This window comes from Oncorhynchus mykiss, chromosome 15, assembly GCF_013265735.2.
Source record: "Oncorhynchus mykiss isolate Arlee chromosome 15, USDA_OmykA_1.1, whole genome shotgun sequence".
Taxonomy (NCBI): Eukaryota; Metazoa; Chordata; class Actinopteri; order Salmoniformes; family Salmonidae; genus Oncorhynchus; species Oncorhynchus mykiss.
Genome location: NC_048579.1, coordinates 10,684,552 through 10,711,256, shown reverse-complemented (window position 1 = coordinate 10,711,256; position 26,705 = coordinate 10,684,552). Strand labels below are relative to the sequence as shown.

Here is a 26,705-nt window from a genome sequence, read left to right as displayed (position 1 = left end):
AAAGAAATGGGATTCAGTCACAGATATATCGGTATGATGTAGTACCGGCTAAATACCGCAGGATGTCACTATCTACACGGGCCAGAAACCACAAAATGGTACCATGTGACGCAGATTCCGGATGACCGCTGACGGAAAACGGCGCACACTGTCGCAAGGTATCACTTGTGTCGGGTACATTTCTTATTCGTCGCCTCTATCGTGTTGAATTTGCAAGGAAAAGGTCTGCTAGCGATCTCGGTTTGACAATCGCTACCGGTCCAACATACATGGTCCGAGCGTGTCACGAAACAGGAGGGATTCTGGTGTTCAAAGTGGACACCATTTTATGATAGTCAATGTATCGGACTTCAAGGATAGTCTGATCCAGATCGGCTAAAAACAGTGCCGTTCGCGTTGTGGATGGGTGTGCGATAGCAAACTAACGTTACTGTATAACTCCAAAAAAGAGGGGCAGAGCCTCATCTATGAAGATGGACATTGCAGATGAAGGTACATTTTTTTATTTTTTTACAGTCCACTAACGTTGGCTAGCTAAGTTAGCTTAGTGAAACTAGCCAGTTACTCTGTACTCGGTCTCCAAGGCAAAGGTGGTCTCCAACTAACGTTACCTTTCCAACGTCTGTTTTCAGCACATTTTCCGTACACTGACACCCACACAGTGACACCAGTTAGGGCCTGGCTAGAAGCAATCGATCATCAATGAGCTACCAGTAGCTAGCTAGACCGGGGCTAATTAGTTATATAACCTAGCACATTTCCCCAGTACAGATAATTGATGCGGCTGCTAACACTGGCATGTTAGTTGGTTAAGCTAACGTAATGTAGCTAGCTACAGTAGCGAGGTAATCAATGAAACGTAGCTAACTCCATAGCAAGCTAGCTATTTATTAGCTGATGTCTGCTCTCATGGCTGGTGTTACCATTTATCTTGTCAGTGTAAAGCTAACTACAATATTGTTTGATTAAGCACTGGGACAATTCATTAGGTAGCTTCAAATCGATTGCTACTACAGAAGGCTGTTCTTCCTATGTGTAGGCGGTGTGTGTGTGTCGTCTTGTCTGTCTCTCTGAACCAATGGACAAACATCTTCTCTGTGTAGGGGATATATGTCGCGTGTGTCGTTCAGAGGGGACCCCAGACAAACCCTTGTACCACCCCTGTGTCTGTACTGGCAGCATCAAGTTCATCCACCAGGAATGGTGAGTGTCTCTCTCTCTCTCTACCTCTCTACCTCTCTGTCTCTCTCTACCTCTCTACCTCTCTGTCTACCTCTCTACCTCTCTGTCTCTCTCTCTCTCTGTCTCTCTCTCTCTCTCTCTGTCTCTCTCTCTCTCTGTGTCTCTCTCTCTGTCTGTCTGTCTGTGTCTCTCTCTCTCTACCTGACTCAATCACTGTCAACTCCTGTCCTGATGAATGATTGACACGGCTTGGGAACATGCAGTCATCAGGAACAATTACAAACATTGTCATTGAATTCCAACCTCAAGATTGTTTTACACTTAAGTGCACTTACTATCAGGAGTCAACTATATACTGTTTTTTTATTATTTTTACCCATACTGTATTATATACTGTACCAGTATTTATAATCAAACTATAGCCTAGCCCCCACACCAGCTTCCAGTACTAGCCATAGAGAGACCTACTTACTCCTCTGATATAATGGCCATAGGAGAATCACATTTGACTCAGTAGGATGAGGTAATGTTGATATAGACACAGCATAGGGCCTCGCTATTGCCTAAGACAGTCCTGAGGCCATTATGTTGACGCGTGTCCCAAGTGATCATCCCACTTATGTTGCTGCAATCACAGCTGTTTTCTCTGCCATGTGGATCTAACAAAGGAAAAACAATTAACAATAAAGCAAAGGATAAGGGACTGTGAAAGTTTCTGATCTGTCATTTACTGTGCTAGCGCTAGTGATGAGAAGCAGTCGGGACACTATTGAACTACTATAATGTGGTTTACTGCCATGGTTTACTACTGCAGAAACATAATAAAAGCCTTCGGGTGTGGTTACACAGTTACTACAGGCGTGGTTACACATTTGTGGTCTGCTGAGCCGGGTACAGAAGTGCATTGGAGCACTGTGTCATCATTCCATTTCTGGTACCGTCTGCTCTGGCATAATGTCAGTGATCTCCAGAGGGCCCTGTTGGTTCACACACGATTCATCCAGATGTACAGGAAGGTAACCACGGCGTAGTTAGTTACATGGAACTTGGGGCTCCCGGGTGGCCCAGCGGTCTTAAGGCACTGCATCTTAGTGCTAGATGCATCACTACAGATCCTGGTTCGATTCCAGGCCGTATCATAACTGGCCTTGATTGGGAGTCCCATAGGGTGGCGCACAATTGGCCAAGCGTCGTCCAGGTTTGGGTTTGGCCGGGGTAGGCCGTCATTGTAAATAAGAATTTGTTCTTAGCTGACTTGCCTATTTTAAATAATAAAACACTATGTAACTTGGGTTGTCTTGGTGTTATTAACATATAGTCTAGTCCTAACTGGCAGTAATAACAATATCATGAGGATTCAAATCAGTGTTTTTAGGATCCTCTGTGTGTACCAGTTGTCATTCACCAGGCGTGCGTGAGACAGAAATATCTCATTCTTAATATATTGCAAAGTAGGAGCACATAATCACCAATGCTAGACAGCTCAGGGCTGCAGTAGCAAGCGTTGTACTGCGTATTAAAGAAAGCATTACGAAGTGTTAAACGTCTGAATGAGTCGACTGCTGTGTGGTATGAACAAGTCTTTTTAGGGTGTTCAGTTAGTTCCTCACCTAACATTCACCGCTCTTACCTTTTGTTGTTGTTTACAGTTTGGTCCAGTGGCTGAAGCACAGCAGGAAGGAGTACTGTGAATTATGCAAGCACAGATTTGCTTTCACACCAAGTAAGTACCCGTCTGTGGCATTGACCTGTCAGTCTCAGAAATGTGCGCTGTTGCAAGAGGTTGACTTCAGACTGGGATGCTCTGTCATTGAATACACTCTTAGGTAAAAAGGGGTTTTACCTGGAACGCAAAAGGGTTCTACCTGGAACCCAAAAGGGTTCTACCTGGAACCCAAAAGGGTTATACCTGGAACCCAAAGGGGTTCTTCAAAACGTCTCAACCTCCTATTTTTGCTCTGTTATTTATAAATTATTGTCTCATCCCTCTATCTGCTCTGCTCCAGTCTACTCCCCAGACATGCCCCCCCGTCTGCCCATCCAGGACATCTGTGCTGGCCTGCTGACCAGTGTGGGCACAGCCATACGATACTGGTTTCACTACACACTGGTGGCCTTCGCATGGCTGGGGGTGGTCCCCCTCACTGCATGTGAGTAGACTGATACACACACACACACACTAATGTGTCAACACTTTACTCTTAAGTAGAGTATCACTCACATAAGGACCTGTACGCTAGCGCTGTGTCCATGGTTTAATAGGATCAGAAGTGGGATTTTGGGATTTTCCCAGTTTTGTTCATCCTATTGGTGTGTTGGTTTGTGTGTCCACTGCCTACACTCTTAGGATAGGGTGGATTACAATAACAGCATTAAGCATACAGTTACTGCCCCTGCCTAAACACATTTGTCCTCAGTCCTAACCAAGATCTTCCTACCTCTTTCTTCAACATGTTCTCCCTTGGTGAGATGATGCCCATATCTCCTCTCTGTCGCTCTCTCTCTCTTCAGGTCGAATCTACAAGTGTCTGTTTACCGGCTCTGTGACCTCGCTCTTGACGCTGCCTTTGGACATGCTCTCCACGTGAGTCATGACGTCATATCCTCCTCCTTCGCCAATCAGACTCTACCTCCTCACCTCCTTCCTGTATCAGATTGCGTCATTGTTTATTCAAGCTTATGTGTCGGCCGCCTGGCTTTGGTCAGAGCTTACAGATGTTATTGCTTTATTCCCAGTTTCCCACACACATGCAACAAGATGTGCGAGTGCTTTTTTTGTAGATCTTTGACATTTTCACATCCGGTTTCCCTGTAGAGATAACCTGCTGGCAGACTGTCTGCAGGGCTGTTTCGTGGTGACGTGTACACTGTGTGCCTTCATCAGTCTGGTGTGGCTCAGGGAGCAGATAGTCCATGGTGGTCCCCCCCTGTGGCTGGAGCACCACCAGCAGCCCCAGCCCAACGCAGCCGGACAACAGCCCAACGAGGTAACACACATTCATCACACACACACATACACACATACAAACACACACATACACACACACACACACACACACATTTACAGCCCCTCCATCCACATTGCTCCCCTGCAGGCTGCCGGTCAAGGAGCAGCTGATGAACCCCCTGCCCCTGCCAACCCCCCAGCTCACGAGGCAGAGCCAGAGCCCCCGGATGGCCCGCCAGAACAGGGGGAGGAGCCAGAACTAGACAACGAGGAAGAGGAGGGGGCGGCTGCCGAAGATGTGGATGCCAACAACGGGGCTCAAGGTAGGAGACTAGGGCCAGCACTCATCAGATGACTAACATATGGCAACAGCAATACTAAAAGTTATATAGTATGAGATCTGTCTCTCCCTCTTATTTCTCCTCTCTTACTATCTTTCTCTCTCTCTCTACATCTCCTTCTCTCTCCCTCTCTTACTATTTTTCTGTCTCTACATCTCTCTTATTTCCCTCTCTCTCCCTCTGTCTGTAGATGATATGAACTGGAATGCTCTAGAATGGGACAGAGCAGCAGAGGAGCTCACATGGGAGAGGGTAAGACTGGTTTAGTTTCTCCAACACATCTGTCCTGAATCAAACACATGACATTGATTGACATTGACACATCCATGATTATATCATCACCTCTTAATGTCTCTCTCTTTACCTCTCAGATGCTTGGACTCGATGGCTCCTTGGTGTTCTTAGTACGTATTTATTTACACACCTAGTATGGAGTGGTATTAAAACACAGAATGGAGTGGTATTAACACGCAGAATGGAGTGGTATTAACACGCAGAATGGAGTGGTATTAACACACAGAATGGAGTGGTATTAACACACAGAATGGAGTGGTATTAACACACAGAATGGAGTGGTATTAACACAGAATGGAGTGGTATTAACACACAGAATGGAGTGGTATTAACACAGAATGGAGTGGTATTAACACAGAATGGAGTGGTATTAACACACAGAATTGAGTGGTATTAACACACAGAATGGAGTGGTATTAACACAGAATGGAGTGATATTAACACACAGAATGGAGTGGTATTAACACACAGAATGGAGTGGTATTAACACACAGAATGGAGTGGTATTAACACACAGAATGGAGTGGTATTAACACACAGAATGGAGTGGTATTAACACACAGAATGGAGTGGTATTAACACACAGAATGGAGTGGTATTAACACAGAATGGAGTGGTATTAACACACAGAATGGAGTGGTATTAACACACAGAATGGAGTGGTATTAACACACAGAATGGAGTGGTATTAACACACAGTATGGAGTGGTATTAACACACAGTATGGAGTGGTATTAACACACAGTATGGAGTGGTATTAACACACAGTATGGAGTGGTATTAACACACAGTATGGAGTGGTATTAACACACAGTATGGAGTGGTATTAACACACAGTATGGAGTGGTATTAACACACAGAATGGAGTGGTATTAACACACAGTATGGAGTGGTATTAACACACAGTATGGAGTGGTATTAACACACAGAATGGAGTTGTATTAACACACAGTATGGAGTGGTATTAACACACAGAATGGAGTGGTATTAACACACAGAATGGAGTGGTATTAACACACAGTATGGAGTGGTATTAACACACAGAATGGAGTGGTATTAACACACAGAATGGAGTGGTATCTGCACGCCGAGGACGGCGTAGTATTTGCAGTGAAGGGGTTGTCTGGTCTATAAGCAGTAGCACTAGGATGTAGTGAGGTGACGTTTTGCTTTGTGTCTCGTCTTTCAGGAGCATGTGTTCTGGGTTGTGTCTCTGAACACTCTCTTCATCCTGGTCTTCGGTGAGTACACAAATGAACACTAACTCCCCCTAAAGTAGCACCCTTCTTACAATGAACTAGCCAGGTATGGTGGTTGGGCTCAGTAGAAGGCTGTGGGGTTTGATGCATCACTGTTCTCTTACAGCGTTCTGTCCATACCACATTGGTCACTTCTCTGTCATGGGCCTTGGCTTTGAGGAATATGTAAGAAACATTCTCTAATACACCACTCCTGACTCTGTGCAAAACATAATGTTAAACAGTACAAATATATTGTATTTACAAAGATGATTGCATTATTTAATCGATATAGTCAAGACTGGTCTGTTTTACTTTCTGCATTCAACAAAGTTGGCCTCACCAACATGGCAAATATGGTTGAATGCTCTTGTCTTGTCCTCTAGGTCCAAGCCTCCCAATTCGAGGGCCTGATCACAACCATCGTAGGGTACATCCTGTTGGCCATGACGCTCATCCTCTGTCATGTATCCTTCCGCCTACTGACCGGGATCCCTTCCGGTGACCATGCAGTGTTTCCATGGAGACCTTTCCACTGTTTTTGTGTACAAAAGTGTGTGTTTGTCCTTAACTTGTGTCTCTCAGGGGTTCGCTGCTCTGGTCAGGTTCCAGCGGTCCCGCCGTCTACTAGGGGTCTGCTACATCGTTGTCAAGGTAACATTTCGGTTTTAAATCTAGGCTTTTCATATTACTGTAAACCCGAAACGAAGAACGACTTGACTATAAAATGAAATCTATATGAATGACGGAAGGTCAACTTTTTTTTTTTTTATCTAAAAAAAAATTGTAAATCTCCCATTGACATCAATGCATGATTTTGGGAATTGCCCGAGTTTCCCCTGGGGCTTCATAGTCCCTGAGGTCATGTGTCTGTCCATGGTGTTTAACATGGTGTGTGTTCCAGGTCTCACTGCTTGTTGTCGTGGAGATAGGAGTCTTCCCCCTCATCTGTGGCTGGTGGCTCGACATCTGCTCTTTAGTACGTATAGACGTTTCTCTCTCTCTCTCCCCCTTTTCTCTTCCAACCTTGCCCCCCCATTTCCCCCCCACCCCACTCTTTCTTTAACCGTTCCCACCTCTTCTTCCGTCCGTTCTGCAGGAGATGTTTGATGCGTCTCTGAAGGACAGAGAGCTGAGTTTTAAATCTGCTCCAGGCACCACCATGTTCCTGCACTGGCTGGTGGGAATGGTCTACGTCTTCTACTTCGCTTCCTTCATCCTCCTACTGAGAGAGGTAAGGGGACAGGGATCGTGACTCCATGTCTATTTCCATATGATGGTTATTTTATCAATATTTGCGAATAAAGCAGTTAACGCCATTTCTCACATCATCAATTTGACGCGGAAATATCCCACCATATTGAACGAACAAATTGTCTGTCGACATTTTATGAAATTGTGCCGACATTTCCTGTTTCCATCAGCTCGGTCCCGCCTTTTCTTATGCATCTGTTCAGTCGTCCGCTTGAATTGGCTGTATGGAAACCTGGTTATAGAGCATGTCCCAAATGACACCTCATATAGTGCACCGCATTAACTCTACATCCCAAATGGCACACTATTCCCTTTATAGTGCACTACTTTTAACCAGAGACCTATGGGCCCTGGTCAAACGTAGTGCACTATAAAGGGAACATCATCAACCATGTGTAGTTAACTCGTGATTATGATTGATTGTTTTTTATAAGATAAGTTTAATGCTAGCTAGCAACTTACCTTGGCTTCTTACTGCATTCGCGTAACAGGCAGGCTCCTCTTGGAGTGCAATGTAATCAGGTGGTTAGAGCGTTGGACTAGTTAACCGCAAGGTTGCAAGATTGAATCCCCGAGCTGACATGGTAAAAATCTGTTGTTCTGCCCCTGAACGAGGCAGTTAACCCACCGTTCATAGGCCGTCAACAAAGAGTATGTGGACACCCCTTCAAATGAGTGGATTCAGCTATTTCAGACACATCAGTTGCTGACAGGTGTATAAATCGAGCGCACCGCCATGCAATCTCCATAGACAGATATTGGCAGTAGAATGGCCTTACTGAAGATGCTCAGTGACTTTCAACGTGGCACCGTTGTAGGTGCTAGTAAGCTGCCCCGGTCAACTGTAAGTTCTGTTATTGTGATGTGAAAACATCTAGGAGCAACAACGGCTCAGCCGCGAAGTGGTAGGCCACACAAGCTCACAGAACGGGACCGCCGAGTGCTGAAGCTACCAAGTTACAAACTGCCTCTGGAAGCATCATCAGCACAAGAACAGTTTGTCGGGAGCTTCATGAAATGGGTTTCCAAGGCCGAGCAGCCGCACACAAGCCTATGATCCCCATTCGCAATGCCAAGTGTCAGCTGGAGTGGTCTAAAGCTCGCCACCATTGGACTCTGGAGCAGTGGAAACGCATTCTCTGGAATGATGAATCACGTTTCACCATCTGGCAATACGACCGATGAATCTGTGTTTGGCAGATGTCAGGAGAACGCTACCTTCCCAAATGCATAGTGCCAACTGCAAAGATAATGGTCTGGGGCTGTTTTTTATGGTTCAGGCCCCTTAGTTCCAGTGAAGGGAAATCTTAACACTACAGCATACAATTACATTATAGACGATTATGTGCTTCCAACTTTGTGGCAACAGTTTGGGGAAGGCCCTTTCCTGTTTCAGCATGACAATACAAAGCAAGGTCCATACAGAAATGGTTTGTTGAGATCAGTGTGGAGGAACTTGACTGGCCTGCACAGAGCACTGACCTCAACCCCATCGAACCCCTTTGGGATGAATTGGAACGCTGACGGCGAGCCAGGCCTAATAGTCCAACATCAGTGCCCATCCTCACTAATGCTCTTGTGGCTGAATGGAAGCAAATCCCGGCAGCAATTTTCCAACTTCTAGTGGAACGCCTTCCCAGAAGAGTGGAGGCTGTTATAGCAGCAAAGGGGGGGACCAACCCCATATTAATGCCCAGAATTTTGGAATGTCCACATATTATTGGCCATGTAGTGTATGTTGTGTGGTCCTCCCACTACGACTCGGGAAAGAATGCAGTTTATTTGTTTACAGGTCAAATGTTATGATGAACTTCACAGGGTGCACAGCGATGAGCGTTGATTCTCTTTTCCAAAAAATACTGAGTGTCTTATTCTGGTGACGTGATGATTGATGCTTCACTAGCCTACCTGCACAGTATCCGTGAGCTGCTGGCGAGAGCGAACGTGTCACAAACCGTCGCTATTTAACGCAACAGTTTTATTTGAAATGCGATGGAAAATGCATTAAACTTAAGGCTTTTATTCAGTACATGAAAATGTATGCGAAAAAGTAACTAATGTGCAGTGCACTACGTCATCACTGCTTATTACCCGGAAAATGTGCATACTTTCTTTATGCGGATTCTAGAATATTCACTTAAATCTGTTACCAATTGGATAGAAGCGTAGCCGTTGTCTGGTTTGTTGTAGTGTACTGTTAATTAATTCCTGACTATAGTGTGGTGCTGTGTTGGATCAGGTGCTGAGGCCTGGGGTCCTGTGGTTTCTGAGAAACCTGAACGATCCAGACTTCAACCCAGTCCAGGAAATGATCCACCTACCTATCTACAGACACCTCCGCAGGTTCATCCTGTCTGTGGTACGTACATCTACAGACACCTCCGCAGGTTCATCCTGTCTGTGGTACGTACATCTACAGACACCTCCGCAGGTTCATCCTGTCTGTGGTACATATAGTGCATTCGGAAAGTATTCAGACCCCTTGACTTTTTCCACATTTTGTTACATTACAGCCTTATTCTAAAATGGATTAAATAAATCAAAATGAATCTACAGACAATACCCCATAATGACATCACAATACCCCATAATGACATCACAATACCCCATAATGACATCACGATACCCCATAATGACGAAGCAAAAACAGGTAGAGAACATATAGTTAATATAATTTTTTAAACTACAATATCACATTTCCATAAGTATTCAGACCCTTTACTCAGTACTTTGTTGAAGCACCTTTGGCAGCCATCACATCCTCGAGTCTTCTTGGGTATGACGCTACAAGCTTTGCACACCTGTATTTGGGGAGTTTCTCCCATTTTCCTCTGCAGATCCTCTCAAGCTCTGTCAGGTTGGATGGGGAGAGTCGCTGCACAGCTATTTTCAGGTCTCTCCAGAGATGTTCAATCGGGTTCAAGTCCGGGCTCTGGCTGGGCAACTCAAGGACATTCAAAGTCTTGTCCTGAAGCCACTCCTGTGTTGTCTTGGCTGTATGCTTAGGGTTGTTGTCCTGTTGGAAGGTAAACCTTCGCCCCAGTCTGAGGTCCTGAGCACTCTGGAGCAGGTTTTCATCAAGGACCTCTCTGTGCGTTCCCTTGATCCTGACTAGTCTCCCTGCCTCCGAAAAACATCCCCACAGCATGATGCTGCCACCACCATGCTTCATCGTAGGGATGATGCCAGGTTTCCTCCGGACGGGATGCTTGGCATTCAGTCCAAAGTGTTTAATTTTGGATTCATCAGACCAGAGAATATTGTTTCTCATGGTCTGAGAGTCCTTTAGGTGCCTTTTGGCAAACTCCAAGCGGGCTGTCATGTGCCTTTTACTGAGGAGTGACTTCCTTCCGCCTGGCCACACTTCCATAATTGGTGGAGTGCTGCAGAGATGGTTGTCCTTCTGGAAGATTCTCTCATCTCCACAGAGGAACTGTAGTGCTCTGTCAACTTGACGATTGGATTCTTGGTCACCTCCCTGAGCAAGGCTCTTCTCCCCCGATTGCTCAGTTTGGCTGGGCGGCCAGCTCTAGGTAGTGTCTGGTTCCAAACTTCTTCCATTAAATGAATGATGGAGGCCACTGAGTTCTTGGGGACCTTCAATGCTGCAGAAATGTTTTGGTACCCTTCCCCAGATCTGTGCCTCAACACAATCCTGTCTCGGAGCTCTACAAACAATTCCTTCAACCTCATGGCTTGGTTTTTGCTCTGGCATGCATTGTCAACTGTGGGACATTATATAGACAGATGTGTGCCTTTCCAAAATCATGTCCAATCAATTACATTTACCACAGGTGGACTCCAATCAAGTTGTAGAAACATCTCAAGGATGATCAATGGAAACAGGATGCACCAGAGCTCACAATACTTGTGTACATTTTTTTTTAATAGTTTTTATACATTTGCAAAGATTTCTCTTGGGTATTGTGTGTAGATTGAGGATTTCTATTTTATTTAACCCATTTTGGAAAAATGCTGTAATGTAACAAAATGTGGGAAAAGTTAAGGGGTCCAAATGCACTGTACATCTACAGACACCTCCGGCAGCAGGGTTTCCGTTGGCCGGTAATTGCCGACTTTTGGCCAAAAAGCATATTCCATGATTGAAATACCAAGCAATCACATGTGTAGTTAAATAATAATAATATATATATATATATTTTTTTTAAACAATGGCCAAGATTAGAGCTGCTATTTGTATTTCTGAATTGATCATTAAAATGCTCTTCCCATTTGCCATTCAAGTACAAAGGCAACTTAACAGGCTACAGCGCGTCACAGCGCTTTACAATGAACTGGAGGCAGTACGCTTTTTGAAAACGTACTTAGTTGTTTGAAACCTGAACGTTTTACGACATATTATGAGGCATATCTTACCTTGCTTAAAGTAGCTTAGCCAAAATCACACCAAAACATGCAGGCCATTGAAACAGGCCGTTTCTCTCATGTTCTATTGATTTTCATTGTCCAGTAGCCAAAGGCACAATCCTAGTCATATTAGCAACCAATGCTAGTTGTTGCATCAATAGTCATATTAGTAACCAATGCTAGTTGTTACATCAATAGTCATATTAGCAACCAATGCTAGTTGTTACATCAATAGTCATATTAGCAACCAATGCTAGTTGTTACATCAATAGTCATATTAGTAACCAATGCTAGTTGTTACATCAATAGTCATATTAGCAACCAATGCTAGTTGTTACATCAATAGTCATATTAGCAACCAATGCTAGTTGTTACATCAATAGTCATATTAGTAACCAATGCTAGTTGTTACCTCAATAGTCATATTAGCAACCAATGCTAGTTGTTACATCAATAGTCATATTAGCAACCAATGCTAGTTGTTACATCAATAGTCATATTAGCAACCAATGCTAGTTGTTACATCAATAGTCATATTAGCAACCAATGCTAGTTGTTACATCAATAGTCATATCAGCAACTAATGCTAGTTGTTACATCAATAGTCATATTAGCAACCAATGCTAGTTGTTACATCTTTAGATCTCTTCTTTCTACATTTCTAACCACTAGGCTACCTGCCGCCACATGAAACTGCTCAAAATGTATTTTCCTCTAATTGCATTATGGGGCGAACATTCGTGCATAGCTTACTGCCTGCCTTGTATGCATTGCCACATGTATAATGTGAATAAATAATAGCTTATCAATGTGTTATGCTAAACATTCTGATCTTTTTTACGTTTTTGGGTGTGGCCTAGGACTACTGGTTGGATGAATTATGGATCTATCGTCCCACAACTGTCCCAGAGTCTGTTTTGGACAGGTTCTCGCGCAGAACGATAAGCTGACCAATAGAATAGGTCAACTTTTCTACTATGGCGGATAGTGGATTGACGTAGGCTAGTAATTTTGCTGTTCGTTACCTGTTGGATGAGGAAAAGTAAATGTGGCCAGTTATTCTAACATATGCATCAAGTTGGTTTCAAGTTTGGGGAAGCTAATTTTCACCATAAAAATGCATTTCATGCATCCTCCATTTGCAGACTTGTGTAAGATATTCTACTATTCATATTTTTTTTTATTTTTTTTTATTTCACCTTTATTTAACCAGGTAGGCAAGTTGAGAACAAGTTCTCATTTACAATTGCGACCTGGCCAAGATAAAGCAAAGCAGTTCGACACATACAACGACACAGAGTCACACATGGAGTAAAACAAACATACAGTCAATAATACAGTATAAACAAGTCTATATACGATGTGAGCAAATTAGGTGAGATAAGGGAGGTAAAGGCAAAAAAGGCCATGGTGGCAAAGTAAATACAATATAGCAAGTAAAACACTGGAATGGTAGATTTGCAATGGGAGAATGTGCAAAGTAGAAATAAAAATAATGGGGTGCAAAGGAGCTAAATAAATAAATAAAATACAGTAGGGAAAGAGGTAGTTGTTTGGGCTAAATTATAGGTGGGCTATGTACAGATGCAGTAATCTGTGAGCTGCTCTGACAGTTGATGCTTAAAGCTAGTGAGGGAGATAAGTGTTTCCAGTTTCAGAGATTTTTGTAGTTCGTTCCAGTCATTGGCAGCAGAGAACTGGAAGGAGAGGCGGCCAAAGAAAGAATTGGTTTTGGGGGTGACTAGAGATATACCTGCTGGAGCGTGTGCTACAGGTGGGAGATGCGATGGTGACCAGCGAGCTGAGATAAGGGGGGACTTTACCTAGCAGGGTCTTGTAGATGACATGGAGCCAGTGGGTTTGGTGACGAGTATGAAGCGAGGGCCAGCCAACGAGAGCGTACAGGTCGCAATGGTGGGTAGTATATGGGGCGTTGGTGACAAAACGGATTGCACTGTGATAGACTGCATCCAATTTGTTGAGTAGGGTATTGGAGGCAATTTTGTAAATGACATCGCCAAAGTCGAGGATTGGTAGGATGGTCAGTTTTACAAGAGTATGTTTGGCAGCATGAGTGAAGGATGCTTTGTTGCGAAATAGGAAGCCAATTCTAGATTTAACTTTGGATTGGAGATGTTTGATATGGGTCTGGAAGCAGAGTTTACAATCTAACCAGACACCTAAGTATTTGTAGTTGTCCACGTATTCTAAGTCAGAGCCGTCCAGAGTAGTAATGTTGGACAGGCGGGTAGGTACAGGTAGCGATCGGTTAAAGAGCATGCATTTAGTTTTACTTGTATTTAAGAGCAATTGGAGGCCACGAGAGGGGGAGAAACAAATTCAATATGACGTCCCATCTAACCTGGAGGGGGAAATGATTGTCCAAAAACAAACAAGTGGCAGTTAATATGCACAGGGTTCTGGCCCATGTTCTCCACTGGTGCCAATAGGATAGGGTACCTTTCGCTCAATTAAGTTGATCATTTTGATAACTAAAAGACAGATTGGAGTCTTCTCTTTACAGCAATAGCCAATTGTTTTCTAAACTGTTTTTCCGCGATTTTATATTTTTTAAATATTACGATATGCCTGGCTGGGTCTCTCTGCTTTTCACTGACTGTCAAAACTCATCACACATCTTTTTGGTATTTACCACACGCTCTGCCTAAATTGCAGGCCCTTCCGACTGGGTTATGCAATTTTAAAACAATCTACATATAATACAAGTTAATGATATTCTGTGGCCAAAACATGCTGTTTGGTGTAGTAGGCTATTTAGAATTTTGGGGAAAAAAATCAGTATAGACAGGAAAAAGCTAATTAGGCTATATAATTTTGACAATTTTAATGAAATCTACTTTAAGGAAAGCTTCCCGAGCGTTATGGATACACCACCTATACAGTGCCTTGCGAAAGAATTCGGCCCCCTTGAACTTTGCGACCTTTTGCCACATTTCAGGCTTCAAACATAAGGATATAAAACTGTATTTTTTTGTGAAGAATCAACAACAAGTGGGACACAATCATGAAGTGGAACGACATTTATTGGATATTTCAAACTTTTTTAACAAATCAAAAACTGAAAAATTGGGCGTGCAAAATTATTCAGCCCCTTTACTTTCAGTGCAGCAAACTCTCTCCAGAAGTTCAGTGAGGATCTCTGAATGATCCAATGTTGACCTAAATGACTAATGATGATAAATACAATCCACCTGTGTGTAATCAAGTCTCCGTATAAATGCACCTGCACTGTGATAGTCTCAGAGGTTCGTCAAAAGCGCAGAGAGCATCATGAAGAACAAGGAACACACCAGGCAGGTCCGAGATACTGTTGTGAAGAAGTTTTAAAGCCGGATTTGGATACAAAACGATTTCCCAAGCTTTAAACATCCCAAGGAGCAATGTGCAAGCGATAATATTGAAATGGAAGGAGTATCAGACCACTGCAAATCTACCAAGACCTGGCCGTCCCTCTAAACTTTCAGCTCATACAAGGAGAAGACTGATCAGAGATGCAGCCAATAGGCCCATGATCACTCTGGATGAACTGCAGAGATCTACAGCTGAGGTGGGAGACTCTGTCCATAGGACAACAATCAGTCGTATATTGCACAAATCTGGCCTTTATGGAAGAGTGGCAAGAAGAAAGCCATTTCTTAAAGATATCCATAAAAAGTGTTGTTTAAAGTTTGCCACAAGCCACCTGGGAGACACACAAAACATGTGGAAGAAGGTGCTCTGGTCAGATGAAACCAAAATTGAACTTTTTGGCAACAATGCAAAACGTTATGTTTGGCGTAAAAGCAACACAGCTGAACACACCATCCCCACTGTCAAACATGGTGGTGGCAGCATCATGGTTTGGGCCTGCTTTTCTTCAGCAGGGACAGGGAAGATGGTTAAAATTGATGGGAAGATGGATGGAGCCAAATACAGGACCATTCTGGAAGAAAACCTGATGGAGTCTGCAAAAGACCTGAGACTGGGACGGAGATTTGTCTTCCAACAAGACAATGATCCAAAACATAAAGCAAAATCTACAATGGAATGGTTCAAAAATAAACATATCCAGGTGTTAGAATGGCCAAGTCAAAGTCCAGACCTGAATCCAATCGAGAATCTGTGGAAAGAACTGAAAACTGCTGTTCACAAATGCTCTCCATCCAACCTCACTGAGCTCGAGCTGTTTTGCAAGGAGGAATGGGAAAAAATTTCAGTTTCTCGATGTGCAAAACTTATAGAGACATACCCCAAGCGACTTACAGCTGTAATCGCAGCAAAAGGTGGCGCTACAAAGTATTAACTTAAGGGGGCTGAATAATTTTGCACGCCCAATTTTTCCGTTTTTGATTTGTTGAAAAAGTTTGAAATATCCAATAAATGTCGTTCCACTTCATGATTGTGTCCCACTTGTTGTTGATTCTTCACAAAAAAATACAGTTTTATATCTTTATGTTTGAAGCCTGAAATGTGGCAAAAGGTTGCAAAGTTCAAGGGGGCCGAATACTTTCGCAAGGCACTGTATATTCTAACATCTTCTATTGGCTCATCGGAACTCGGTAAGAATGACGCACGCTGTTGCAGCCGACTGGCATGTTCTGTGAAGATGAATTACCATAAACTAAATGTGATTTCTGTCATTCTGAGAACCGTGGGTGGACGCCCTAATCAGGCTACGCAAACAATGCAAATGGCTCCTGTATTTCTTAATTGTCCAGCAAATAAAAATGCTGCCTCCGCAGGTTCCCCCTGTCTGTGCTCCGTCCATCTACAGACAGATTTGTTGGTAAAAAGTAGTCCCAGACAGCTATGGTTCTGCTTTGATTGTGTGCTGATCATTAAAGGTGTATGATGTATGTCCTCTCCTAGGTGGTGTTTGGCTCTATCGTTCTCCTGATGTTGTGGCTGCCCATCAGGATGATCAAGCTCCTCCTCCCTGCCTTCCTGCCCTACAACGTCATGCTTTACAGGTACACTCCTTCCTCCCCTACAAATTCATGCTTTACAGGTACACTCCTTCCTGTCCTACAACATCACGCTTTACAGGTACACTCCTTCCTGTCCTACAACGTCACGCTTTACAGGTACACTCCTTCCTGTCCTACAACGTCACGCTTTACAGGTACACTCCTTCCTGTCCTACAACGTCACGCTTTACAAGTACACTCCTTCCTGTCCTACAACGTCATGCTTTACAGGTACACTCCTTCCTGTCCTACAACGTCACGCTTTACAGGTACACTCCTTCCTGTCCTACAACGTCACGCTTTACAGGTACACTCCTTCCTGTCCTACAACGTCACGCTTTACAGGTACACTCCTTCCTGTCCTACAACGTCACGCTTTACAGGTACACTCCTTCCTGTCCTACAACGTCACGCTTTACAGGTACACTCCTTCCTGTACTACAACGTCACGCTTTACAGGTACACTCCTTCCTGTCCTACAACGTCACGCTTTACAGGTACACTCCTTCCTGTCCTACAACGTCACGCTTTACAGGTACACTCCTTCCTGTCCTACGTCACGTGTTACAGGTACACTCCTTCCTGTCTTACAACGTCACGCTTTACAGGTACACTCCTTCCTGTCCTACAACGTCACGCTTTACAGGTACACTCACATGGCTCAATTGTGGCCAGCAATGGTCACCAACCCTGGTCCTGGAGAGCTGCTGTGTGTGCAGGTTTTTGTTCCAGCCCAGCATCAAAATGCCTAGATATAGATGTATGCCCGGTAAGTGATGTATCTTCACCCACCTCTCTCCTCCCTCCTCTATCCTCTCTCCCCCCTCCTCTATCCTCTCTCCCCCCTCCCCTATCCTCTCTCCACCCTCCCCTATCCTCTCTCCACCCTCCCCTATCCTCTCTCCACCCTCCCCTATCCTCTCTCCCCCCTCCTCTCTCCTCTCCTCCAGTGATGCTCCAGTCAGTGAGCTGTCTCTGGAGCTGTTGTTACTGCAGGTGGTTCTGCCAGCTCTCCTGGAACAAGGTCACACACGCCAGTGGCTGAAAGGTCTGGTCAGGGCCTGGACTGTGAGCGCTGGATACCTACTGTGGGTCTATCCACACTACACCTATATACACTACACCTATATACACTACACCTATATACACTACACCTATACACACTACACCTATACACACTACACCTATACACACTACACACTATACACTACACCTATACACACTACACCTATATACACTACACCTATACACACTACACCTATACACACTAAACACTACACCTATATACACTACACCTATATACACTACACCTATATACACTACACCTATACACACTACACCTATACACACTACACCTATACACACTACACCTATACACACTACACCTATACACACTACACCTATGCACACTACACACTATACACTACACCTATACACACTACACCTATACACACTACACCTATACACACTACACCTATACACACTACACCTATACACACTATACACTACACCTATACACACTATACACTACACCTATACACACTATACACTACACCTATACACACTACACTTATACACACACTCCCAAAGTGGTCTTTCATTATAGCTACAGACCCGTAACATGAAGTATATATTTGTTAGCTCACTTTCTCTACCTTCTCCTTTTCACCTCCTCTCCTCTCCCCCTTTCAGAGACCTCCACTCTTACTTGCTCGGAGAACAGGAAGACGATGCTAACCAGCCTGTCAACAACAACCATGCTCCCGGTCACCAAAACAACAACAACGCTAACCCCGCCCCTGCTGTGGGGGAGGGGCTTCATGCAGCCCATCAGGCCATATTACAGCAGGGAGGACCAATAGGTTTCCAACCCTACCATCGGCCCCTACGCTTCCCTTTCAGGGTCAGTGCACTACACACTACCATCGGCCCCTACGCTTCCCTTTCAGGGTCAGTGCACTACACACTACCATCGGCCCCTACGCTTCCCTTTCAGGGTCAGTGCACTACACACTACCATCGGCCCCTACGCTTCCCTTTCAGGGTCAGTTATACTACACACTACCATCGGCCCCTACACTTCCCCTTCAGGGTCAGACACACTACCACCGGCCCCTACACTTCCCCTTCAGGGTCAGTTATACTACACACTACCACCGGCCCCTACGCTTCCCCTTCAGGGTCAGTTATACTACACACTACCACCGGCCCCTACGCTTCCTATTCAGGGTCAGTCACACTACCACCGGCCCCTACACTTCCCCTTCAGGGTCAGTCACACTACCACCGGCCCCTACACTTCCCCTTCAGGGTCAGTCACACTGCCACCGGCCCCTACACTTCCCCTTCAGGGTCAGTCACACTACCACCGGCCCCTACACTTCCGCTTCAGGGTCAGTCACACTACCACCGGCCCCTACACTTCCCCTTCAGGGTCAGTCACACTACCACCGGCCCCTACGCTTGTCCTTCAGGGTCAGTCACACTACCATCGGCCCCTACGCTTTCCCTTCAGGGTCAGTCACACTACACACTATCACCGATCCTTCCACTTCCCCTTCAGGAAGCTTGAATGTACCACTTGAATGTCTCTCTCTCCTGTCTGTAGATCGTCTTGCTGATAGGGTTCATGTGTATCACCCTGCTGGTTTCCAGTCTGGTGTGTCTGACGTTACCAGGTGAGACATCAACCTTAAGTCATTGTTGGGGGAGTCGTGAACAACATGCAGTTCAACGAGTAATTTAACTATATTTTGCAGTAGCTCAGTGGGAAGTTGAACTAAATTCAAATCTTACAGTAGAGGCTGGTGGGAGGAGCTATAGGAGGACGGGGTCACTAATGGCCGGAATGGAATAAATGGAACGGTATCAAACAGCAAAGGTATGGAAGCCACATGTTTGACTCAGTTCCATTAATTCCATTCCAGCCTTTCCAATGACCCCGTCCTCCTATAGCTCCTCCCACCAGCCTCCACGGAAATCTTGGTAGTGTTTTCAGTAATGAATTACTAAAAAAATATGTAGCTAACTCCTGGAACTACACACAAGTTTATTTTTTTTGCAAAAATTAAATATGGGTAAAATAGTCAAGAATGTCCTAGCCTAATTCTCACTTGAATTGTTTATTTTTTTTTATAGGTTAAATTACACATTCTGTTAACATCTGACTCCGTAGTGATATGTTTAGATATGATCATTTATCACAAAGTAGTTTGTTTTCAAATGAACTTTGAACGAATCAGCTTATCCGAAGCACCCTAACACCGGTGGGAGGTATAACATGAACAGACCAGAGGCAGTCGTTTCTTTTCTTTTGTATCGTTTACTAAACGGGTCTTCTTTCACCCGAGTAAATACCTCCAGTACAGGCAACGTCCAACTCTGAAGCACCAGCGTAACAAAACACATAAACTAATCCGTTGACCAGAAGGCCGTGGCCGAAAAGAGAACGCAAAACAACAAATGGCTACTCCTGTCTTTAGACTGTCGCCTAGACAACAGCTACAGGGGGAACACTTCTCTCTACCTAAAGCCTGCCTTGATTGACAGAGAGACAGACCAGTCACAGAAGCTTTCTCTGAGGTAGGAAAAACTGACGTTCTCACAGGTCCCCCGCCTCTACTCCCCATCCTCACCCAGCTCCTCTCCTGGCACACCGATATAGAGGAAGACGCAAGGCAATTAGTGGGCCCAGGTGTGTTCTAATTGGCTTTACACTGAGTACCTATCCCCTGAGGAGGGTGCTGTCGTATCGTCTTCCTCCGGCTGATCACTGAACTCTCACATTTAGTTCAGTAAAACTATATGTTTCTTAAGGGTAGCTAGACTTCTTCCAGTGGTCAGTAATTGGTAGCTTGGTAAACTATATTTTCAGAGTAGCATCCCCAACACTGACCTCTCATCTATCGACACACCTTAGTACTGTTTTAAAGCTAATTGAACTGCGCGGAAATAAGTGGACTTATTTAATCTCAATACTGGAGTACTTCTTCAGGAATCTCACCTGGAATGACTAACCTGAATGTTTCGAGAGGACACTAAAAGCCATGGTTCTGTTTTTAATGTTGTGTGTTGAAGTGTTTGCGGGCCGTTGGCTGATGTCATTCTGGACAGGCAGCTCGAAGATCCATGAGCTGTACACAGCAGCGTGTGGTCTGTACGTGTGCTGGCTGTCCATCCGCGGTGCCACCGTGCTGTTGGCCTGGATGCCCCAGGGACCCACCATCATCATGGTCAAAGTCCAGGAGTGGAGCCTCATGGTAAGAGTCAGAGGGTTTTCCTTAATGGAAGCCAAATCGTGCAAATTCAGTTAAGTGTGGCAGCCGGCCTTGAATGAAGCCTGTTGTGTCTATGTACGCCTTACTGCACAAAGGGGACTGTGAAGAGACAGACATTTTATGTATCTTGTACTGTATGTATTACAGCTAGGTATTGTTTGTATGTACTGGTATATAGACTGTGATGTTTTTGATGTGTGTTTCAGTCCTTAACTGTATTCTGTACTATGTGTCATGTTTCATGTGGACTCCAGGAAGAGTAGCTAATGCTTTTGCAGCGGCTAATTGGGATCCTAATAATGACCAAATCCACTTTTCTGGAAGTCTGTATAGTAGGTTGTACTAGTTATGGAGATGGCTTTATGTCCAGGGTTAATATCTTCATGCCATTATCATTTATATTTCAACATCCAATCATGTCTTACCTTTAATGTTGTGTGTGTGTGTGTGTAGATTCTGAAGACCCTTGTCGTAGCGTTGCTGGTGGCTGGTGTTATCCCTCTACTATTGGGCCTGCTGTTTGAGCTGGTCATCGTTGCTCCCCTACGCGTTCCTCTGGACCAGACGCCTCTCTTCTACCCCTGGCAGGTACTGTGTGTGTGTGTGTAGTGGTAGTAAAGGTCACTGGTTTTTATATGGTATTGTGTGTGTAATAGTAAATGTCACTGTTTTATCTGGTGTGTGTAGGACTGGGCTCTGGGGGTGCTCCATGCCAAAATCATCGCTGCCATCACCCTCATGGGTCCACAGTGGTGGCTGAAGACTGTCATAGAACAGGTGTGTTATCCTACACCACATCGTTATCACTTCGACAATGATCAATCTCACACGAAGTTTGACCAACTCTTTCCGTTGTTACTATTTGAACTGCTCGGCATCTGACCGTAAGGCTAGTGGATAGTGCATAGGGCTCAGTACATCACTGGGGCCAAACTTCCTGACATCCAGGACCTCTATACCAGGCGATGTCAGAGGAAAGCCCAAAAAATAGTCGAAGGCTCCAGTTACCCAAGTCATAGACTGTTCTCTCTGCTACCGCACGGCAAGTGGTACCTGAGCACCAAGTCTAGGACCAAAAGGCTCCTTAACAGCTTCTACCCCCAAGACATGACTCCTGAAATAATTAATCAAATGGCCACCTGGACTATTTCCATTTGTTTTTACACTGCTGCTACTCGCTGGTTATTATCTATGCATAGTCACTTTACAAATGACCTTGACAAACCTGTCCCCTGCACACTGACTCGGTACCGGTGCCCCCTGTATATAACCTCGTTATTGTTATGTCATTTTCTTCCGTTACTTATTATTGTTTTCACTTTAGTTTTACTACACCGGTTGTATTCGGCATTTCACTGTAAGGTCTACTACACCGGTTGTAATTCAGCATTTCACTGTAAGGTCTACTACACCTGTTGTATTCAGCATTTCACTGTAAGGTCTACTACACCTGTTGTATTCGGCATTTCACTGTAAGGTCTACTACACCGGTTGTAATTCAGCATTTCACGGTAAGGTCTACTATACCGGTTGTATTCAGCATTTCACTGTAAGGTCTACTACACCGGTTGTAATTCAGCATTTCACGGTAAGGTCTACTACACCTGTTGTATTCAGCATTTCACTGTAAGGTCTACTACACCTGTTGTATTCAGCATTACACGGTAAGGTCTACTACACCTGTTGTATTCAGCATTTCACTGTAAGGTCTACTACACCTGTTGTATTCAGCATTTCACTGTAAGGTCTACTACACCGGTTGTAATTCAGCATTTCACGGTAAGGTCTACTACACCTGTTGTATTCAGCATTTCACTGTAAGGTCTACTACACCTGTTGTATTCAGCATTTCACTGTAAGGTCTACTACCCCTGTTGTATTCAGCATTTCACTGTAAGGTTTACTACACCTGTTGTATTCAGCATTTCACTGTAAGGTCTACTACACCTGTTGTATTCAGCATTTCACTGTAAGGTTTACTACACCTGTTGTATTCAGCATTTCACTGTAAGGTCTACTACACCTGTTGTATTCAGCATTTCACTGTAAGGTCTACTACACCTGTTGTATTCAGCATTTCACGGTAAGGTCTACTACACCTGTTGTATTCAGCATTTCAATGTAAGGTCTACTACACCTGTTGTATTCAGCATTTCACTGTAAGGTCTACTACACCTGTTGTATTCAGCATTTCACTGTAAGGTCTACTACACCTGTTGTATTCAGCATTTCACTGTAAGGTCTACTACACCTGTTGTATTCAGCATTTCACTGTAAGGTCTACTACACCTGTTGTATTCAGCATTTCACTGTAAGGTCTACTACACCTGTTGTATTCAGCATTTCAATGTAAGGTCTACTACACCTGTTGTATTCAGCATTTCACGGTAAGGTCTACTACACCTGTTGTATTCAGCATTTCACTGTAAGGTCTACTACACCTGTTGTATTCAGCATTTCACTGTAAGGTCTACTACACCTGTTGTATTCATCATTTCACTGTAAGGTCTACTACCCCTGTTGTATTCAGCATTTCACTGTAAGGTCTACTACACCTGTTGTATTCAGCATTTCACTGTAAGGTCTACTACACCTGTTGTATTCAGCATTTCACTGTAAGGTCTACTACACCTGTTGTATTCAGCGTTTCACGGTAAGGTCTACTACACCGGTTGTATTCGGCGCTTGTGACAAATAACGTTTCCCCCTACGTGAACAATAGATTTTGACCCTGTGTAAAGTGACCGGCGAGGGGTAACGTTGCCACCTCTCCTCCTGTCAGGTGTATGCTAACGGCATCAGGAACATCGACCTCCATTTCATCATCTGTAAGCTGGCTGCCCCTGTCATCTCAGTGCTGCTGCTGTCCCTGTGTGTCCCCTACGTCATAGCAGCCGGGGTCGTACCTGCCGTAGGTCAGTCAACAGTGTGTGTGTGCAGTGTGTGTGTGTGCAGTGTGTGTGTGTGTGCAGTGTGTGTGTGCACGTGTTTGTTTGTTTCCATGTTCATGTGTTCATGTGGGAAGTGTTTGCATGCACACTTGTGGGTGAGTATGAAGTGTTTAGCTCTAACTCTACTAATAGATCTGTTCTCCTCCTGGTTTGGCAGGTGTGACTCCAGATATAACTCTACTAATAGATCTGTACCCCTCCTGGTGTGACTCCAGATATAACTCTACTAATAGATCTGTACCCCTCCTGGTGTGACTCCAGATATAACTCTACTAATAGATCTGTACCCCTCCTGGTGTGACTCCAGATATAACTCTACTAATAGATCTGTGCCCCTCCTGGTGTGACTCCAGATATAACTCTACTAATAGATCTGTACCCCTCCTGGTGTGACTCCAGATATAACTCTACTAATAGATCTGTACCCCTCCTGGTGTGACTCCAGATATAACTCTACTAATAGATCTGTACCCCTCCTGGTGTGACTCCAGATATAACTCTACTAATAGATCTGTGCCCCTCCTGGTGTGACTCCAGATATAACTCTACTAATAGATCTGTACCCCTCCTGGTGTGACTCCAGATATAACTCTACTAATAGATCTGTTCCCCTCCTGGTGTGGCAGGTCTGTCAGGTGTGTCAGGTGTGACTCCAGAGATGCAGATTCTAATTCAGAGGAGGATCTACCCGTTCCTCCTGATGGTGGTGTCCATCATCGGCATCCTCTCCTTCCAGATACGACAGTTCAAACGTCTCTACGAACACATCAAGAACGACAAGTAAGCACCCACCCCTATCTCCATACCTGGCCTGTTCCTAAACAGCTCCTTGTATAGGGATAGTACAACCCTGGTCCCAGGGAGTTTCAGGATATGCAGGCTTTTGTTCCAGCCCAGCACTTCCACATCTGATATGAACTATTCAAGGTCTTGATCTGCAGCTGACACACAAACTAGGTAAATGCTCTAGTATTGTGATTGACATGTGACTGTTTTTTTAACCCCCGTGTCCTCTTTGCCTTCCTGCAGGTACCTGGTTGGCCAGCGGCTTGTCAACTACGAACGCAAGGCTAGGGGAACCAGCTCTGTCCCGCCCCCTAACTCTATCCCAGAGTAGTCAAGTTTGCTTTTGGAAACCACCCATCTCGTGTCCTCCCTCCCCCTCTCTCTCACCCTCCCTCCCCCTCTCTCTCACCCTCCCTCCCCCTCTCTCTCTCTCCTTCCCCCCTCCCCCTCCTCTCTCTCTCCTTCCCCCCTCCCTCTCCTCTCTCTCCTTCCCCCCTCCCTCTCCTCTCTCTCTCCTTCCCCCCTCCCTCTCCTCTCTCTCTCCTTCCCCCCTCCCTCCCCCTCCCTGTCATGTTCATGCCTTGCTAAGTGTTAAGTGCAGCCTGAGGATTGTACATATGTAAATACTTTGGATGCAGACTTGTCTGAAATTGGACAGATTTGGATTAATGCAATGACCATTGTACATCTTAAGTGTATGTATATTAATTTATTAAATCAAACTGACAATTTGTTTCTGTCTTGTTGTTTATCATGAAGAAGAAGAACAAAAAAACATTTTAAAAAATGTTGAGGGGTGGTGTCATAGTTTCATCCTTTGGGACAAGTTGAGATTCCAGTATTATTCCAAACTCCTCTTTTAGTATGTCAGGTATCTCTTCATCAGTCAGCTCTCTGCTGGCTTTAGTCACAGTCCCAGCTTCATCTGAGGGAAACTGGGTGGTGATGAGTTTATGGCCCATGTAGGTGAGCCTCCCGGTAGGCTTCAGCATGGAGCAGAGAGACTTGCAGAAGAAGATGGAGCTAGGGGAGCTCTGATGGTAGTCACACATCTCTATGAAGTCTCCTCTGTGTCTTGTGTCCAGAGTGAACTTGTATAGCTCAGTCCAGAGCCCAGTTTCTCTCTCTTCATCTTGCCACTCCAGAAAGTGCATCTCTCCCGCTCGTCTGATCCTGTACACTCTGTGGCCCTGCTTCTGAGGTTCTTCCGTCTCTAAGGACATGGGGAGCTCGAACCCTGATCCACCAAATGCCACGTCGCACAGCCACCGATGCCCCTCGAGCGTCACCATGGAGATGAAGTGGTCGAACGGCGGGCCGTACCACCCTGTGACGGCGTCTCTCACTTGGCCCGCTAGGATGGTGACGTCGAATCCCATTTCCGACAGAAGCCAGGAGAACAGACCGTTGTTCTCGAAGCAGAACCCTCCGCGGCGGTGATGAACGATTTTATCATAGAGGTGCGGGAGTTCGAGTCGTACGCGCCCCCCGCTGTGGATGGTGAGGTTCTCGAAAGGGACAGTCCTCAGATGACAGCGGTGTACACGCTGGAGCGCGTCCAAGGTCGGCGTTGGCAACGCTGGTCCCTCATACCCAATGCGTAGAAAATACTTCTGAACATCCATTTCTAATCGAGAACTTTCTAATCGAAAATGTTTTTAAAAAGTAAAATATTTCGTTCACTTTATACAAAATACGATGTATGTTTAATAACAATGTCGATGGGAAGATATGCTATGCCTGGGATTTTTAAAATAGATTAGGCGAAATCTGCAGTTCCTGCGGTGTGTAGGATATTCCTTTCAGTTTGCTTTCAGTCCTGTCAAAAGTTATATGTTACCCTGGTAAACGGACGTGCTGCCTCCTGGCGGACACACCAATCATTAGTGATTTGGAAAGAACAGTCCAAGCAGACTGAACGCTAATAAAGCAAGCAGGTATTGTAGGTCCAGGTCTAAAACTCATATAATATACAATCCTAATTAAAGAGACGCCTAGATTAGTAGAATATGTCTAGGGACCTGATTAAGGTTAATTTAACAAAGGCATCCAAAATCGAAACTAGAAATCAAGAGATTAACAAAAGTTGGAACTCCAAAG

At 44.7% G+C, this 26,705-nt stretch overlaps 2 protein-coding genes across 2 annotated transcripts; one reads left to right on the top strand and one right to left on the bottom strand.

The window, feature by feature from the left end:
* Window positions 1–121: 121 nt before the first annotated feature.
* Window positions 122–25,336, top strand: LOC110490906 (E3 ubiquitin-protein ligase MARCHF6). The gene is made up of 26 exons (XM_036943695.1): window positions 122–492; window positions 1,104–1,203; window positions 2,832–2,905; window positions 3,189–3,332; window positions 3,694–3,766; window positions 3,998–4,169; window positions 4,278–4,452; window positions 4,661–4,722; window positions 4,842–4,874; window positions 5,954–6,005; window positions 6,130–6,188; window positions 6,389–6,469; window positions 6,588–6,656; window positions 6,907–6,981; window positions 7,102–7,236; window positions 9,496–9,615; window positions 16,494–16,594; window positions 17,542–17,679; window positions 18,284–18,494; window positions 19,200–19,269; window positions 20,669–20,850; window positions 21,322–21,456; window positions 21,556–21,645; window positions 23,651–23,783; window positions 24,446–24,599; window positions 24,849–25,336. The coding sequence occupies exons 1-26, from the start codon at window positions 468–470 to the stop codon at window positions 24,934–24,936; spliced, it is 2,751 nt and encodes a 916-aa protein (XP_036799590.1). The 5' UTR covers window positions 122–467; the 3' UTR covers window positions 24,937–25,336.
* LOC110489579 (arylamine N-acetyltransferase, pineal gland isozyme NAT-10) lies at window positions 25,302–26,705 on the bottom strand. Its single transcript, XM_021562311.2, has one exon. The coding sequence runs from the start codon at window positions 26,228–26,230 to the stop codon at window positions 25,385–25,387; it is 846 nt and encodes a 281-aa protein (XP_021417986.2). The 5' UTR covers window positions 26,231–26,705; the 3' UTR covers window positions 25,302–25,384.